This window comes from Ochlerotatus camptorhynchus, unplaced genomic scaffold, assembly GCF_037179485.1.
Source record: "Ochlerotatus camptorhynchus isolate MF236.1 unplaced genomic scaffold, CSIRO-AGI_Acam_v1.1 ptg000328l, whole genome shotgun sequence".
NCBI lineage: Eukaryota > Metazoa > Arthropoda > Insecta > Diptera > Culicidae > Ochlerotatus > Ochlerotatus camptorhynchus.
Genome location: NW_027040816.1, coordinates 3662679 through 3680705, shown reverse-complemented (window position 1 = coordinate 3680705; position 18027 = coordinate 3662679). Strand labels below are relative to the sequence as shown.

Sequence of the window (18027 nt, the reverse complement as noted above, 5' to 3'; positions counted from 1 at the left end):
AACTCTAAAGAAGTTCAGCGCACTCCAGAGTTGTTTTGTGAATTTCAAACATTCCTGTGAACTTTTTCTAGTTTTGCGAACTTCAAGTTTAATCTAGTGGTCTTTAAACATCAAGGTTGAGATGGATAGCGAGTCACCTCACATTACACACAACGCAGAATTGGCCGGAAATTAAAATCTCTGCAGTATACATAGCCTCTCTGAAGTTTACAGCAAATTTGTAAAAACCACTCTAAAGTAGAGCAGACTACATCAGAACGCATAGGACTTTTCTTAGGGTAGCAGAGCGTAGTTGAAGTTCTCATAACTTCTCTGACGTTATCTGAACTTCTCTCTGAACTTCTATGATGTTTGCAGAACAGTTTTGAGCTGCGTTAACTAATCATGTTTGTATTACTTCATGCGTGAAGTTAACAATTTACATAGCTGGATATGATTAACGTCAGATATCCAACTCAAAGTGGTAATTTTATACGATATACGATGAAACTATCAACTCTATACTTTCATCTTCTCATTCTGATATCTGACGTTAAGTTTTAAGATGTTTAGTGTAATTTATAGAACTCTACTGAAGCTATTTAAAGTTCGTTAAGCTCATCTGAGTTTTCCATAACTTTAAAAAAAAATCTGCTTATTGCAGGTCGTTGAATACAGACAAGCATAACTGCTCATTGGAATTTCTTCATAAATTATCCACAGCATTCTAGAAAAGTTCTCTCGTAGAATTATCGTCCGATGTTGCTCTGAGTTCTAATCAGAAATTCCAATCCCCTATGTTCGTAAAATAATGAATTGAAATAATATTGAAAACCACTGACTTAAACTTTTCAATTGACATACATTTTGCACCCATCCCCTTTTCCAGGAATCCAGACAACCTCCGATGCAGAAGGTAGGCCGCTTGATGCGGAAATCTTCAGCTCCAGCTCGAGTGACCGCTCTCCACCTGGCCAAGTACCATCCCCATTACTCTACCCTCCGGGCCACCAACCACGTCAACTGGCAGTGGCATCCGGTCGACACAGTCAACCAGGAAGCTCTGAACTCACCCGTCTTCAAACTTTCCCACGACGGAGTGCTGACCGTCAACGACACCGGTCTGTACTTTGTCTACGCTCAGGTAAGCACCTTGCAACTAAATTGCATTCAATTTCCCATTCAAATCGAATGTGATTTTTCTTCTGCAGATAACCTACGCCGATCAGCACTCAGTCAGCGGATTCAACATCCTGGTCAACAACAGGAGACACGCATCCTGTTCCATTCACGGCCAGCAAGGGAAAAAGACCAACACGTGCTACACGGCCGCCCTGGTAGATTTGGATCACGGTTCACAGCTTGAAATCCGAGACATGGACGAGGGTCATGTTCATTTACCCTTCCAGGAAAAGACCTTCTTCGGACTATACAAACTGGGCAGACGGCCCACGGTGCTTCCCGGTAACACTTAAGCAAACTCGCTTAGGCGAGTTGGTCATACTCCCCCTTGCTACCCATGTGTACATATAGCAACTCAAGTTCTAATCCCGTAGCTCTAAGTCGCACTCTCTAATGCACTCTCATTATGATATATGTGTCCCTTTATGCTCTTTTGTTATCAATATGTACGGAAAATGTATTGTGAATGTGTTATTATTGCCCTCAATGTTGTCGTGATTGTTTAAATACAAAAGTTCTGGATTCAAAATACAGAAAAGGAAATGCGTCTAAAAAAAAATCACGCAGGACATTGTCATTCAAATACGAGTAGAAAGAAAATCAAAAATTTCCCATTGGGCACTCAGCTGTCCATGCACCATTTACACTTCAAATGTAGCGCTGAAACCGATGATATAGGGTAAATGATGGCTTCGGCAGCCATCGACTGTTTTCGGCAACGACAATTTAAACGTTAATTTCGATGTATTTTCTCACTAAAATACTTCGCTGAATGTATTTAAACGATTCCTTAGTCTTTCAGCTTCAATCCTAATACATTTTTACGACTGAGCAAACCTGTTATGCTAGGTGTTTCTTCAAAAGAAACATAAGCACATCAAAATACGGCTGATTTCGAGTTGCCGATAATAGAACAGCTGGTTAACACACAGTTTAAACGGAAAGGTTGCCGAAGTAAAAGAGGCTGCTGACAATAGTCACACTCACCTGAGAAGTTTGGAGCGCGTTAAAAACGTTTTCAAACCGTTTTGGACAGTTTTGTTGATTGGAATGGATAGAATAGCTAGCAGCAGATGAATGTAAACAAACAGACACGTCATATGTGGTCGTGACACTGAGAAAATGCTAATAGAAGTGCGGAAGCTGCTTAGATTGACGAGAATACGTAAATTCCCCTATGTCGACGAGTGAGAAAGCAGTTGCTTCGTGTCACTGTTCGAAACACGCTCATTATCCCCGAAGACATAGGATCCCCGAAAGAAGAACGCACAGATCCTTATTTATTGTTATCCATTTCCTAATGGCCGGGACCGGGAGCAATAAGAAGAACAACAGATCTTCACTGCGGATGGTGAAAGTTGCTCGTCTCAACCTATGTGGGAAGGTGGGATTCCTATTTCCTTCCCAATTGACACCGGTGGCAGGAGACGAGAATCAAGAACTTTGTAGAAATAGCGACGGAATGAACCATCGGAATTCTTCACAATGATGAAGATGATGGTGACGACGACGATGATGACTGGGTCGTTGCGGATTATTTTCCACTTTTATATGGGCACGTTCGTGCGCCCCCTACCACCTTACTTCCGATTAAAGAATGGGACAGTGATGGAGTTACTCACGTTTTTTGTTTCCTCACACATAACTGCGATGCAGCGAAAGAGTGTGTTGCTAAGGCCGCCACCCATCGAAGGAGAGGCTTTATTCCGGTTCATTTCACATCTCGCCGTGATGATAATGATGATGTGGCATAAACAGGGACCGAACCGACTTTGGAACATGACGAAAATGTTAAAATTTCTGGAAACTGGAATAAGCAGAGCTGATTTTACCTATATGGAGCATTAACCCTCAAGTGCTCATAAGTGAACCGTTAAAGCTATTTGAGCCGTTTACATTTATGGCTGGTAAACGGCTGGACAATGCGTACCATTGATAATTCGCGTATCTGCAGATATAAAATAGACCCCAATAGCGGTCCTGAGCCTCTTGTCCAGTACCTCCTATCCCTAGTTTATCGCTGACGACGTGGAAATTGTCGGAAGAACGTTTCAGGCCGTGGCGGAGCAGTACACCAGGCTGAAACGTGAAGCAGAGAAGGTTAGATTAAAGGTGAATACGTCGAAGACAAAGTATCTGTTAGCTGGAGAAACCGAGCGGGATAGGGCTTGCATAGGCAGAAGCGTGACAATCGACGGAGATGAGTTCGAGGTGGTGGATGAATTTGTGTACCTCGGATCATTGGTGACGTCGGATAACTACTGCAGCAGAGAAATTCGTTGGCGTATTATTGCCGGAAGTCGTGCTTACTACGGACTCCACAAGACCCTGAGGTCGGGTAAACTTCACCTCCCTACTAAATGTACCATGTAGGTACAAGACGCTGATAAACCGGTAGTTCTCTACGGGCACGAGACGTGGACGATGCTTGAGGAGGACCTGAAAGCACTGGGTATTTTCGAACGACGAGTGCTTAGGACCATCTTTGGCGGGGTATGTGAGAACGGTGTATGGAGGCGAAGGATGAACCACGAGCTGGCGCAACTCTATGGCAAACCCTGTATCCAGAAGGTTGTGAAGCTGGACGGGTACGATGGGCGGGACACGTTTTACGAATTCCGGACATCAATCCCGCAAAAATGGTGTTTGCCTCGAATCCGGCCGGTACAAGACGAAGAGGAGCAAAGCGAGCAAGGTGTTTAGACCAAGTGGAGCAGGATCTTGGAAGTGTGGGACGGTCAAGAAATTGGAGACATGCAGCCACGGACCGAGTGAATTGGCGTAACATTGTGATGCAGCTGCAATCCTGAGGGAAGAAGGACCAGGATAAGTAAGTAAGTACATTTATGAACACTATTGACGGAATCCGGTAGTGTTGTGGTAAGCGTGACTCTTTTCTCACCCCAATGGGTCTGGGTTCAATTTCAGCTGACGTCGGTGGGATTTTTCTGAGGCATAAAAATCTCTGGTCACGTCTTCCTTCGGAAGGGAAGTAAAACCGTTGGTCCCCGGCTAATATGTGTTGATGGGAGCGCTATCCTACGCAGGTTACACTTTTGGATGGCAATCGATGTCCGTAGGTGATTGGCACAAGACTGCGGAACAGAGACCGATGGTAAATAAAGGAAGATGATGAAGAGAAGCAAGCATCTTATTTAATTTTCACTTCTGTATGACTTTTGGATGGATTCCATGAACCTTCACCTTACTATTTGGGAAGTTGGAGTAGGCTCTGCCTGTACCGTTGGTTTTTGGTGTCGCTCTTCGCTGTCATGAATCTCGTGTTTTCTGTGTTCTATAGTTCCCGTAAACATGATTAAGCAAATCAAATTTTAATGAAATAAATACCAAATTCATGAACTTTTATTTTTTCACTCTTTATTTGCTCATAGTGTTTTTATGTTACTTCATACGCGAAGTTTGCGATTTTCAGAGTTGGTTGGAAATGCTATCTAATCTAATCTCTAATCTAATCTAACACCAACACAGCCAGTTCTTGAAAGCATCCTGCATTGTCTATTTGATATATGTTTCACATCGAAGATGCGTCACACATATCAAAACAGCCAGGTCTACTGTGCAGCATTTAAGGGGCAAGATGATTCAGAAAACATCGGGCCTGTTTAAATCGAAAATTTAAACACGATGCTTCAGAATCCAATAAATGGATGAAACGTGGACATCTCGTACCGTACGTTCCGAATTTGGTAATTATATTGGTTGGTCGTTGGAAGCATCAAAGCTAGAAAGATTAAGTGAAAGTCCTAGCCTTTTATGACTTTTGGCTAAAGCGCCATTACTCGCTTTCTGAAAAGAGAAGAGGGACAGGAAAAGGAGAAGGACAATGGGAAAAGGATTATGTGAAATCTATAAACATAAACAACATTTTTGATTTGAAATATACAATATAGAAATGCATAACGGCGCGGTGGTCACTACCCGAGTTTTGTCACTATTATCAAGTCATAAAAAGTAACAAGGACTAAAATGTGATCCTTTGACTACTGGGAAATCCTGATTCCCTAGTTTGAAGTTGTCACGACTAGGGTTTGGTGGTAGATCTTATACCAGTAACGCACCACAAAAAGGTGATCTCCCAACGTTACTGGTTTGAAAAGATAAAATTTTACAAAATGGAACGAACTCACCAAGTTTAGCCAATTGAACCTGAAGGCTGCCTGACATGTGTTGATGTAGAAGTCCAAATTGTAGACGGAGCTTGACGAAGATCAACATGAACTAGTCCACTGACACACTTGACACTAGATTGCGGAACATAGACTGACGTTAAATAAAGGAATCAAGAACTAAATTCAGTGACGAGGAGGTGGCGAAAACGACCCACACCAGGAGCTACAACGGAAATCGGCAAACTCGAAGAACTTCTGCCTAGCAACTTTTACACGACAGTGATATAATTAATGAAAGGGCGTTATTCCAAGGAAATTCCGCAAATAACTCCTGGGGAATAATGAAATGTAATCTTTAAGACTTCAGTAGAGAATGTAAAGGTAAGTATTTTTTTCCTTTGTTTGTTTTCCGTCGATCTTGTTTTCCGTGCTGAGCACCAACGCTACCGACACAAGGGAGACAGCTCCCACACCTGGACGCTACCCATCGACCCATCAGCTCATGAACCGGGGACCGGGGGCTTTACTTCCCTTCCGAAGGAAGGCGTGATTAGAGATGTTGTAACCGTTCTGTTACAAAGGTCCAATACAATATTTTAAATATGCACCATGCGATCGAGCATTCAAATAAATTTGTGTAACACTTGCGGTGAAACGTGGAAGATTCTTTGCTCGACTGTTGAGCTGTTCAGTCCGTATTTTTCGCTCGAGATCTCTTTTCGATTTTGTTTCGTTTTGTGCTGTCGCGTTGCGCCGTGGAAGTGTCGCCACCTTCTCGCGTTCTGGCAAGTTTACTTGAACTTGCAAACACGAAACAAATGGTGCGTAAACGAGCCAGCAGCTGGCCCTTCAAAGAAGGTGCTAATCAAGCCCAGCGCATCGCAGGATGACGCCGGAAAACGAGTACTGCAAGCCAACCAGTATGCAGTACTCCCGGAAGAAAATGGCGATGGTGACGCCGCTCCCATTGCAAGAAAAGAGCGAATTCCCCCGCTTTTCACGCCGGTGAAGGATGTTGCCAAGCTAGGTGCCGAACTGGCAAAACACAAGCTGCTGTCACGCTTCAAGCTTTGCAGCATCGGTACCAAAATCATGTTCTCCAGCCTGGAGGAGTACAAACAAATAGGATGTTTCCTGAAGGAAAACAACGTGGACTTCTTCACGCATGATCTGCCATCGAGCAATGAGGGCGGTTTTGCGTGGATTATCGTCGTTCGAAGCGGCTGCGGTGAAGTCCGAGCTGGAGCGGCTTGGGCTCCAACCTGAGGCCGTGCTCCAGATGAACCGGTGTTCCAACCACAACACAAGCTTTCGTGACCAGTTGTTCCTGGTGCACTTCACGAAGGGATCCACCAGTCTTGCGGCTCTGAGATCCAAAATCCGGGACCTGTTTCAGGTCATCATCAGTTGGGAGCATTACAAACCCCAACATCGTGATGTTACGCAGTGTATGAACTGCCTCTCCTATGGCCATGGCACCAAAAACTGCCATATGAAGACAAACTGCGACAAGTGTGCTGGAACTCACTCAACTGCGTCCTGTGAGCAAGTTGATGACATAGAGCCAACGTGTGTCAACTGCGGTGGAAACCATCAAGCCTCCAATCGCGGATGTCCCAAGCGAGTGGAGTTCATAAATATCCGTCGGAAGGCTACAATCAACAACCAGGTCGGTCGCCTCCGTAATCATCGTTCGCCTCCTGTTCTCACGGAAGTCCAGTACCCAGCTCTCCAGCCCCGTCGACATGTTCCGAACCTAGCCCCGCTGCCGCTCAACAACCAACAAGCTAACCCGGCGAGTATCCAAATGGTTCCCAACAGCTGCTGCTGTCTCAGGTGAACCTGTCGACGATTCTCCGTTCACCTCGCAGGAACTTGTGATGCTCGTGGCCGACGTCATCATCATCATGCGCACCTGCAAGACTCGATCTGAACAGCTACATGCTGCCCTGTCCCTTGTCACTAAGTATGGACCGTGAAGCCATCAAGATCGTAAATTGGAATGCTTTTTTTTTTCCTTTGTTCGGGACCTAACACTACTGCGACCAGTAAATTGATCTATTGTAGTATATCCCGTGTCCTTAGTTTAGTGCATGTCGTATTACTCCATCACTATTGAGAAATGATGAGGTATTCGATTTTTTTTACAGTTGACACTCTTGCATTTATCGCAAGGATCCGACTCTAATTGAAAGGTCCCGCCACAGACAAACAGACGTAACTCTTCATTGTGTATCTTCGTTCATGCATTTAACGGTTGATTTGAATATTATCAGTTCCGCGAACTACTCGCCGCAGCGCTGGCATCGGATCGCTTTGACGTTTCTATATATTCTATTGAACTTTTATGCAATATTGTTTACGAGTTAGCGAGCAAGCTTGTTTTGCGCGAGAAGCCAGAGAGATGTCGTTACTGAGGTTATATGTTTTGAGATACTATGTTTTCAAGAACAAGTTTTTCAAAGAGTTACGTCTGTTTGTCTGTGGTCCCGCTATTTATTATATATTTGTTCCTTGGATTACTGAAAAATCCTGTTCCCCTAGTTTAAAGTAGTCAGGGCTAGGAATCGGTGGTAGATCTTACATCCCGTAACGTACCACGAAAAGGTGATCTACCCACGTTACGGGGTCATCACCGAGACTCACTTGAAGCCCGAGCTGAACGTCTTCCTTCCCGACTTTCGGCTCGTAAGGCTTGACCGCACCAGCTCCGGAGGAGGGGTAGTGGCCATCGCTGTGAGGCGGAACATCAGCTGCCGGCTACTACCAAGCTTCCAACTGAAAACTATCGAAGCCATCGGAGTTGAGGTGAGCACATCGCTTGGTCCAATCACCATCATCGCGGTCTACTGCCCCAAGCACACCAACATTAGGGACGGCTCGGCCGCAGACCTCCAAAGAGACATCATCAACCTAACACGACGGCGGCAAAATTTCGTCATCGCTGGCGACCTGAACGCCAAGCATCAAGCCTGGGGCAATAGTCGGCGAAATCAGAACGGCACAATATTATACAACGATCTGCAGCAAGCCCACAACAACATGTTGTGTCCGGACACTCCCACCGGGTTGAGTCGATCCGGAGCTCATGCCACCATCGACATCTTCATCAGCAACATTGGCGATAAAATCTACCAACCTATCGCCTATCAGGAACTGAGCTCGGACCACTATTCGGTGGTGGCCGAAGTAGGTTCCTCGGCCAATAGGTTTCAAGTTTCCCGGCGAAATTACCATCGTGTCAACTGGCAGCAGTATCAGCGCTATGTGGACACAGCAATCGAATACGACGTCCCACCGGAGTCGTACGAAGAAGTCGATCAGTGTCTGCGAGCCATCGAAGAGGCGATATCCCGTGCCAGGGAGCAACACGTACCAGCATCCAGACAGGTAAGTCATACTCTGAACCTTGACAGCCCCAACCAAAGATCTTATCAGGCTCCGTAACACCATTCGTAGGCAGTTCCAGTGTTCTGGGCTGCTCCACTTGAAGACCAATGTCAATAGGCAAACCAAAAATATCCAGGCCAGGATGGTGGAACTCAGAAATAACGACTTTACCAAAAAGATTCGCTCTCTCCCAGATTGTGCAAAACCATTTTGGAAGATGACCAAAATTTTGAAAAATAAGTCGAGGCCGATCCCTCCGCTTTCCTCTGTTGACCAGAACTTAGACCCATCCCTACTGATAACCCCAGTTGAAAAGGCCAATGCTCTTGGCCAACATTTTGTGATTTCACATAATCTTGGTCAAACCATAGTGAGGCCCCATGGGCCTGCCGTACTGGAGGCAATGACTAGAGTCGCTGACACCCCCGTAGTAGTGCATGATCATAGTAGAATATCGGCTGATGAGGTGATAGCAGCTATTAGAAGTACTAAAACATGAAGGCTGCGGGTATGGATGGTGTAGTCAACCTCGAGTTGAAATGCTGGAAGTTAGCCAAAGTTGCATGCTGGAAGTTAGCCAAAGTGATTCCAATACACAAGCCTGGCAAAGATCCTACCAGTGCCAAAAGCTATCACCGTATCAGCCTCTTGTCCTCCATCTCGAAGCTATTCGAAAAATTGATACTCAGCCGCCCGCTGGTGTTTTCAAATGATAATAACATCTTTCTCAAAGAGCAATTCGGGTTTAGGTAAGGCCACTCTACCATCCAGCAACTCGCACGGGTTACTAACATCATCAAGCGGAACAAGTCCGTTTCCAATACATCTGCCATGGCATTGTTGGACGTCGAGAAGGCGTTCGATAATGTCTGGCATGATGGCACAGGAGTGGAACTTCGAAGCAGAAAGTGGCTCCACTGGTCATTTGCGAACATTAGCGCACCTAGCAGTAGAAGGCATCTTCGGCCTGCAGTTAAGATAGGCAGCATGCTATGATAGTGTGAGTGCACATAGAAAGCCCATGTGGAACGCTACCACATCACATCGCTCGTTGAGCAGAAAAACGAGCACTCTTTGATTCACCGATTTGTTTGCATTTTCACGTCAGACGTTCCTCCCCTGCCGGGTGGTGGTATCCTGTCAATGTTCGCAGATGACACCTCCATCATCTATAAGGGTCGAGTGATCCGTGCTCTGGCGAGTAAACTACAATCAGGCCTGGATGTTTTGTCCGACTATTTTAAGAGCTGCAAGATTTGTATCAATGCAGCTAAAACACAAACCATTCTGTTTCCACACTCGTATTCACCTCGACTTGTTCCGCCTGCTAACGTCAAGATCCATCTTGATAGCACTCCCATTGAATTATCGAGTGAAGTAGTCTACCTTGGTCTCACCGTCGATAGCAAATTGCTATTCCAACCCCATGTGGACAAGACATCCACCAAGTGTAACATCTTGATCAGGTCGCTCTACCCTCTGATAAACAGGAAGTCCACCCTGTCCCTCAAAAACAAGCTTGCTGTCCACAAGCAAATCATTCTGCCGGCTATTGAGTATGGTATGCCAATCTGGGAGAGTTGTGCTAAGTGCCACCACTTAAAGCTTCAGAGGATCCAAAACAAGATCCTCAGAATGATCCTTAACAGTCCACCGCGAACTCGTAATTCTGAGATTCACCACCTGGCCGGTCTTCAAACACTCGAGGAGCGAAAGACTTCCACGCTGGAAAGGTTCAGAGTCGCCTGTCTGCGTTCAAACCACCAGATCATTCGTGATTTGGCAACCTAGTTCAAGTAGTTAGGTGCTCAAGTAGGTAGGTTATCAAATTTTTAAATTCAAATCAAAACAATCCCACAAAGGGTATCCTGTAAATTAGCGCTAAACCGAAGACACCGCTGCACTTGAAAGAAGGTGGAAGCAACGCATGATGATGGTACAGCACGCAACAACCACCCTACTGCTTTCTCTCTGAGATGATCACGTTGGTCATAACGAGAGGAGCAACACAATAGTTGGGTAAAGAAGAACTGCATTACAGGGCGGACTCGATTATCCGGAGTCTTGAAAAAAATTTCACTCCGGATAATCGAGCCATAAATTTTTTTTTTTTTTTTTTTTTGTCTTATGTGGTTTTATTTAATGTTTTAGTGGTTCCATTGAACGCTTTTGAAGGATTATGGAATCGGACCACTGGTTTTGTAGATATGGCCGGAACAAGTTCCGGCGTTTATGGGCCATGAGGCTAAATTTGACTTGAAAGGAACAAAACCCATTAAGCGACACATCAAATTAAATCAAAATTTGATATCAAGATCAATGGTGGAAAAAATTAAGTACCTTGGACCATATTGGCCACTTCCGGACAAGTTCCAGGTGCCCCGGGAAAGTGACCAGAATCGGACTTGGATAATAACCTATCATGAGGCACATTAAAATCTCGAGATCCTGACCAGATAGAAAATTACTGTCTTCGGCAAAGTTTTTCTAGAGATCATAATCTTTTCGCTGGTGGAGAGTAGTTCAGAATTTTCTCTCTACGTAGCGCTAGAATACATGTGAAATTATCGCATGTGATATGTCTCGAGATCATGACCAGATAGAAAATTACTGTCCACGACAAAGTTGTTCAGAAGGTCAAGGCCTTTTCGTTGGTGGACAGTAGTTCAGTGTTTTCTCACTTCGCGGCACTAGTATACATGTAAAATTCTCGCATATATAAAATATTTCTAGATCCTTACCATATAAAAAGTTACTGTCTTCGGCAAAGTTTTGCAGGAAGTCCAGATCTTTTCGTTGGTGGAGTAGTTCAGAAAATTCTCACTACGTGGCGCTAGTATATAAATGCAATTTTCGCATATACAATAGCTCGAGATCCTGAGCAGATAGAAGTTACTGTCTTCGGCAAACTTGTTCAGGGTGTCAAGTAGTTTTGGCTGGTGGACAGTAGTTCAGAATTTTCTCACTACACGGCGCTAGTATAAACTTGAAATTCTCTTATAAAATATCTCGAGATCCTGACCAGATAGAAAGTTACTGTCTTAGGCAAAGCTGTTCAGGAGATCATAGCTTTTTTGCTGATTAACAGTAGTTCAAAATCTTCTCACTAGGTAGTGCTCGTATACATGTTAACTTCTCGCATGTGATACATCACTAGATAACGAAATAAAGAATAAATGTCTTTGACAAAGTTTTTCAGGAAGTCAAGATCTTTTCGTTGGTGGACAGTTGTTCAGAATTTTCTCCCTACTCGGTGCTAGTATACACATGGAATTCTCGCATATACAATAGCTCGAAATCCTTAGCCGATAGAATGTTACTGTTTTCGGCAAACTTGTTCAGGGGGTCAAGATTTTTTGGCTGGTGGACAGTAGCCTAGAAATTTTGCACCACATGGCGCTAGTAAACGTGTACAATTATCGCGTATGCTAAGCTCGAGATTCTGAACAGGTAGAAAATTACTGTCTTCGAAAAAGTTGTTCATGAGGTCAATGCCTATTGCTTGGTGCACAATAGTTCAGAATTTTCACACTACGTGGCGCTAGTATACACGCGAAATTCTCGCATGTTAAATATCTCGAAATTTTGATCAGATAGATTTCTCTAGTGGACAGTAATTCAAAATTTTCTCACTACGTAGCGCTAGAATACACGTGAAATTCTCGCATGTGGTTTGTTTCGAGATCCTGACCAGATAGAAAGTTACTGTCTGCAACAAAGTTATTCAGGAGGTCAAAGTCTTTTGGCTGGTGAACAAAAGTTTAGAATTTTCTCATAAACTCTAGGCTTTAAACTCCTGAACAACTTTGTTCAAGACAGTAACTTTCTATCAGGTCATGAACGTTAGGTATTTTATATGCGAGAATTTCACATGTATACTAGCATCATGAAGTGAGAAAATTCTGAACTACTGTCCACCAGCCAAAAGATCTTGACCTCCTGAACAACTTCCTATCTGATCAGGATCTCGAGATATGCATATGCGAGAAGTGTACATGTATACTAACGCCACGTGGTGAGAAAATTATTAACTGCCGAAGACAGCAACTTTCTAGCTGATCAAGATCTCGAGCTATTGAATATGGGAGAAAGGCACGTATATACTAGCACCGCATAGTGAGAAAATTCTAAACTATTGGGTGACAAAAAGATCTTGACTTTCTGAAAAATTTTGCCGAATACATTTACTTTCTATCTGGTCAGGATCTAGAGACATTTTATATGCAAGAGTTTCACATCTATAGTAGCGCCGCAAAGTGAGAAAACTCTGAACTACTGTCCACCTGTGAAAAAGCCTTGACATCCTGAACAACTATGCCGAAGACAATACCTTTCTATCTGGTTGGGAACTCGAGATATTTTATATGAGAATTTCACGTGTATACAAGCGTCGCGTAGTGAGCAATTTCTGAACTATTGAGCACTAAGCAATAGGCTTTGACCTCCTGAAAAACTTTGTGAAAGACAGTAACTTTTTATCTGGTCAGGATCTCGAGATATATCACATGCGAGAATTTCACATGTATACTAACGCTACATAGTGAGAAAATTCTGAACTACTGTCCACCAGCGACAAACCTATGATCTCCTGAACAACTTTGTCAGAGACAGTAACTTTCTATCTTGCCAGAATCTTGATATATTCCATGTTGTAATCAATTAAGTCAAATCCCACGTAGTATGGTCACAGTTTTCGCGATTTCCATTTACATTTTCCCTATTATCCGCATTTTTTAGTTTAATCAAAGTTTAGCTTGTTTAGATTAAAACAAGTTTTTTGAGGAATACTCGCTGGTTTCAGATCGATTGGTAACTCAGCAACAAAATGGCAATGGAAAACTCATGTGTGTTGTACAAAGTACAACAGCGCGAGTAACGGAGGGTTAAAGGCCCTTTGGTACATTTTTTTTTACGGATCTTCAAAAATTTTGTTCGGTTGCCATTCCCCCCCCCCCCCTGAAACGTGACGTAATTAGTGAACGGACCATCATGAGATTCAGTTTTTGTATGTTGTTGTGGCACATGATATGTTTGATTCCTTTCAGGTCAAAGTTAATCCAAAACCCCTTAACGCCGGATTTTGTAACAAAGGCACACAAACACTTAAATATAGTCATTTCCCGATCTTGTCAGACTGAGCCGAACGATGTATGTTACTCGTCCTCGGATCGAAAGTCGGTTTTCCAAGCGGTTTATGAAAAATAATTTGCAAGATAGGTAAAAAAATATGACTCCGGATAATCGAGCCATTTTCTCCGGATAATCGAGCCCCGGATAATCGAGCCTCCGGATAATCGAGTCCGGCCTGTATATCATTATTATTATTTATCTTTATTAGGGAGGCTTTCAGCCTTGGGCTGGTTCGCCTCCAACCGACTGCATTATAACACACCATCGACTGGAAATGCTCTCGCAACGTGGGGCTTTAGGTAGTGATGAAAACGTCGCTAGAACTATTCCACGCCGCAGTCAGTTTATGAGCAAAAAGAGGGACGCACATTTTTGCCTGTGGACTTGGAGACATACTTCAAGTCCCCGCGTACATCGTACGGGTTAGGCAAAAATGTGCGTCTATCTCTTAAAAAAAAAACTTTCGCATAAATGGCCCTTCGCTCATTTTCAACTTCTATTCAATTTTCATACTGCCGTAATCTAACGGAACTATCCACCTACCCTCTTCTAAAGATCATTCTCTAGCTAATAAATCTTCACACTAAAGCTTCATGTTAGCATTTCCAACCAACTCTGAAAATCGTTAACTTCGCGTATGAAGTAACATAAAAACACTTTGAATGTTGATGTAGTACTTACTTAACGAGAGGCCACCGACTTAGCGACACCCTCATAAGTGCTACGGAGTTGGAGAGTTGGGTAAGGTATTTGGTTAAAATTCACCTCAAGTTGGCGATGCAACCAAAAGTATGTATTGTTTATTTGTTGTTTATTTAATCTCTCGATACCCGGCTATCGAAAGAACATATTCATTTTGTATAGTGATCATGAATTTTAAGAGTTTATAACATTATGAAGGTTGCATGCAACTGGAGGACTGAACTTCCTTCCACACACGTTTGCCAACCGTTGAGAAGGGGTGGTAGTCGTCTACTCGAGCAGTTTTGGTAGCGGATGGCGCTCAAATAGGCGAGTTTATTTTAAATATTCTAACAATTTCTAGATCTAGCTCCTATCTTACAAACAATTACAATAACAAGTATGTTTTAATTTAATGGGACATGCTCTAATGTTACAAGTTATGACGGAGAGCTTGGGATTAAGCCTATGATTTTCTGCTCAATAGGCAAAAACGATCCCTCCAGGGTCATCGAGCATCTCAGAACCATAACGCTTCGTGACAATACAGGACTAAGTTTTCGCTTGATATGCAAATAGTTTCCGAGGTTAATGTTCAATATCAAATATACAAATGATGGTGACGATTTATTGTGCTGTGGAAGAATCCATGATTTATTGGTAGTACCGCCATCTGTGGCGCACATAGCCAATTCCCTTGCGTTTGACGTTTTCACACTACCGCCATCTGTTCAGCGTACTACCCACCACAGTGTAGTCAACAGATGGCGGTTATGTTTTAGCGACGATGTTTTACAGTGAGAAATATTCAATAGGTTATGTATGTTTGGCTGTGCTATACCGCTAAACACCAACCCTAGGGTGGAGCTAGGGGTACACATCTCTGGGGTATAAATTTGGATCCAGTGGCTAATTGGTTGATGTTCAAGTTTAAGATTGGTTTTTTAACTGCTTACAAATTAACTGTCGGAAATGTTTGTATGGATTTAGCACAGAGACTGCACGAGCGAATGAAGAGCCATTGCACGCAACGGTCTAGCGTGACATTTAGTTACCTTGACCTAAACGCATAGGACAACGTTCTCGGACTGAAGACTTAAAACGCAAAGGAGAATTTCCCTTCCCGGTTCGACAAAAGGCTTCGTCAGAAGGAAGCGCCTGTGCACCGGAACCATCTCCACAAACCGCTATACCAGCCCCGGTAAAACCAACCCGCCGTCGCACTACAGCCGACGTTCGGTAAGCCTCGCTTCATCCGCCATTGTCGGTATTGTACCGGAAGTTCAGTGAGCGGTGGTACCATAGAGGTAACTCTAAGACTAGAAGGTCCCGAAATAACGTGCTCAACTTTTTGACTCAGCTCTGGTACTCTCTTCGGTCCCAAGCTAATCGATTCACCCCTCGAAACAAAGGAAAAAACCAATAACCCCTCATTTTATCTGTCAAACTTTCATAGCTAATCAAAACAAACATTGCGTAGTACTAGAATTTCGACTAGAATGGGATACGTTAATCTTTTGCTTGGGACCAATAGGCTGGTCAAGTAGTGAGCCAATTTAAAATCGTTAGTTTCGTATTGATTGTTGGTAGTACCGCCATCTTGCCGACAAGGTCGGCCTTTAATCATCCGCCATCGAAAGGATCATTCCGGAACCGCAGCGAGCGCTCGCTGGTCTGCAGTCGTCGTAGTCACAAAACCACACAATCAACACTATCGTTAATTGGAGAAAATACAGTGTTTAAGTTGATCCGCGCTGTGTTTCAGTTTAATTAAAAGCTTGAGTGCCTTTTCGTCCGCGTAGCCCCTCCAGTTTGCCCAGTAGTGCGCCGACTCTGAGACACACTTCAAGGAGTCTCGTGCTGCTGAGTTGTTGTCGGGCAGAACATTAGTTTCAATGTTATGCCTCAGAAAATCCCGGCGGCGCCGCCTGGGATTGAACCCAGGCCTGCTGGGGTGAGAGGTAATCACGCTTACCACTACACCGGCGCCGCTAAAGGTGTGTAATTCTGAAAATAATTTAATGGGTTTAGCGAGGAGAACTTCAGGCGAATAAATTCAAAAGCAATTGTGAACAAGATTTCAATGGAACTCTGAGGACAATTAAAAATAAAATTCGAAGGGTTTCTGACCACATTTCAGTATTAAGGCTGTGTTTCATTTGGCGAAACGAAATAATTTTTTTTCGAAAATCCCTCTGTTGTTATTCGACCGATTTATCAACTACGTGACTGTCAAAATTAATTTCTTGGCTCTCAGAAATAACAGCAGAGTTATTTCAAAAGATTCCATCTGTCCAATTTAAGTAAGAATTCGCCAATAGGGAACAAGCCTAAAAGTTAATCCCAGTTGAAGCTTACCACCATTAAAGCTTACCAGCCATTAATACATACAGTGTTCGTTCGACTTTGGCAACACGCTTCCAATGCACAATGGGACAACCCCATATAAGAATTGGTTGTAATGAAATGTGTTGTTTAAAATCGTAACGATCGTACTTTTTAAGTAATTTGATTCACCAATTTTTTTTTATTCAACATGATGTATTCAAAATTCTAATATTTTAGGGGGGTTCTAACATTTTCATTATGTAGTTGGAGATGCTTAACGTTAAATATCAGACTTAAAGTGGTCAATTTAAACGATAGATCTGACGTAAGCTTCTAGTCGATAGGTTTGGAAATTGCAGCTATTGTTGCCTCTACCGTTGTATAGCGACTTGAGTGTGAAACAATCGATTTAAAAGTTTCCGCACATCGAAGGTACAAGAGCCAATCGGCGATCATCTCTTTTGTCAGTGGTGGCGGGGGAAATTCCTCTCGCCAACGGGGGAGTTTGGCAAAGGAGATAATCAACCCGATTCGTGCCTTCCTCAAAATTGACCTTTGCTCGCACTCTATACTTTCATCTCCTCATCTATCGTATAAAATGACCACTTTAAGTCTGATGTTTGACGTTAAGCATCTCCAACTATTTATCGTTAACTTAACGCTTGAACCAATACAAACAAGTACAATCATACTCTATGCCCAGAGAAGTCGAGAATTTTTCGGAAATCGAAGCCAGCCTCCTCCAGCATGGTCTTGCTTTGTAGCTGCATATTTACCCACCGAGCTAAGGAAGGCCTTGCATGCATACTTGTTTCAGATTTAATCTTGATTAATACAGCTTTCTCCTTCGCTATCCTGAATGTTGTATCCATGTCACCTGGATTGGCATCCAGTGTTTCCACGAAGTTGCCAATCTCGCCCATGGTGTGCTTTGCACATCCATCTGGATAGGCAAAGCACAAAGTATGCTTTATTTCAACCATTATTGTCAAAAATTTGGCTTCCAATAGCGACGGAAAAGAGCACTGACCGAGCTGTACGCAAAAAAACAAAGCTCACCAAAGGAATACAGAGTAAACAACAGTCGATAGCACGATCGACACCGAGAAAAACAAGTGCTGCTAAATGCAAACTGTTTAATATTTTCAGGAGATCAGGCTTGCAATTATTGTGTGTGGCCAAAATCGAATGGGTACTTGTCAAACAT

General features: G+C 43.3%; 2 protein-coding genes across 2 annotated transcripts in view; one reads left to right on the top strand and one right to left on the bottom strand.

Moving 5' to 3' along the window:
- egr (eiger) overlaps nucleotides 1-1702 on the top strand; it is a 72439-nt gene extending 70737 nt beyond the window's left edge. The window contains exons 6-7 of the mRNA XM_065230156.1: nucleotides 869-1123; nucleotides 1191-1702. Coding sequence (XP_065086228.1) covers nucleotides 869-1123; nucleotides 1191-1454 — 519 coding nt within the window. The 3' untranslated portion in view covers nucleotides 1455-1702. The remainder of the gene's footprint in view (nucleotides 1-868; nucleotides 1124-1190) is intronic.
- The window catches only part of LOC135708141 (BOS complex subunit NOMO1), a 546399-nt gene that overhangs the window by 348409 nt on the left and 179963 nt on the right, over nucleotides 1-18027 (bottom strand). The gene's annotated exons all lie outside the window — the stretch shown is intronic.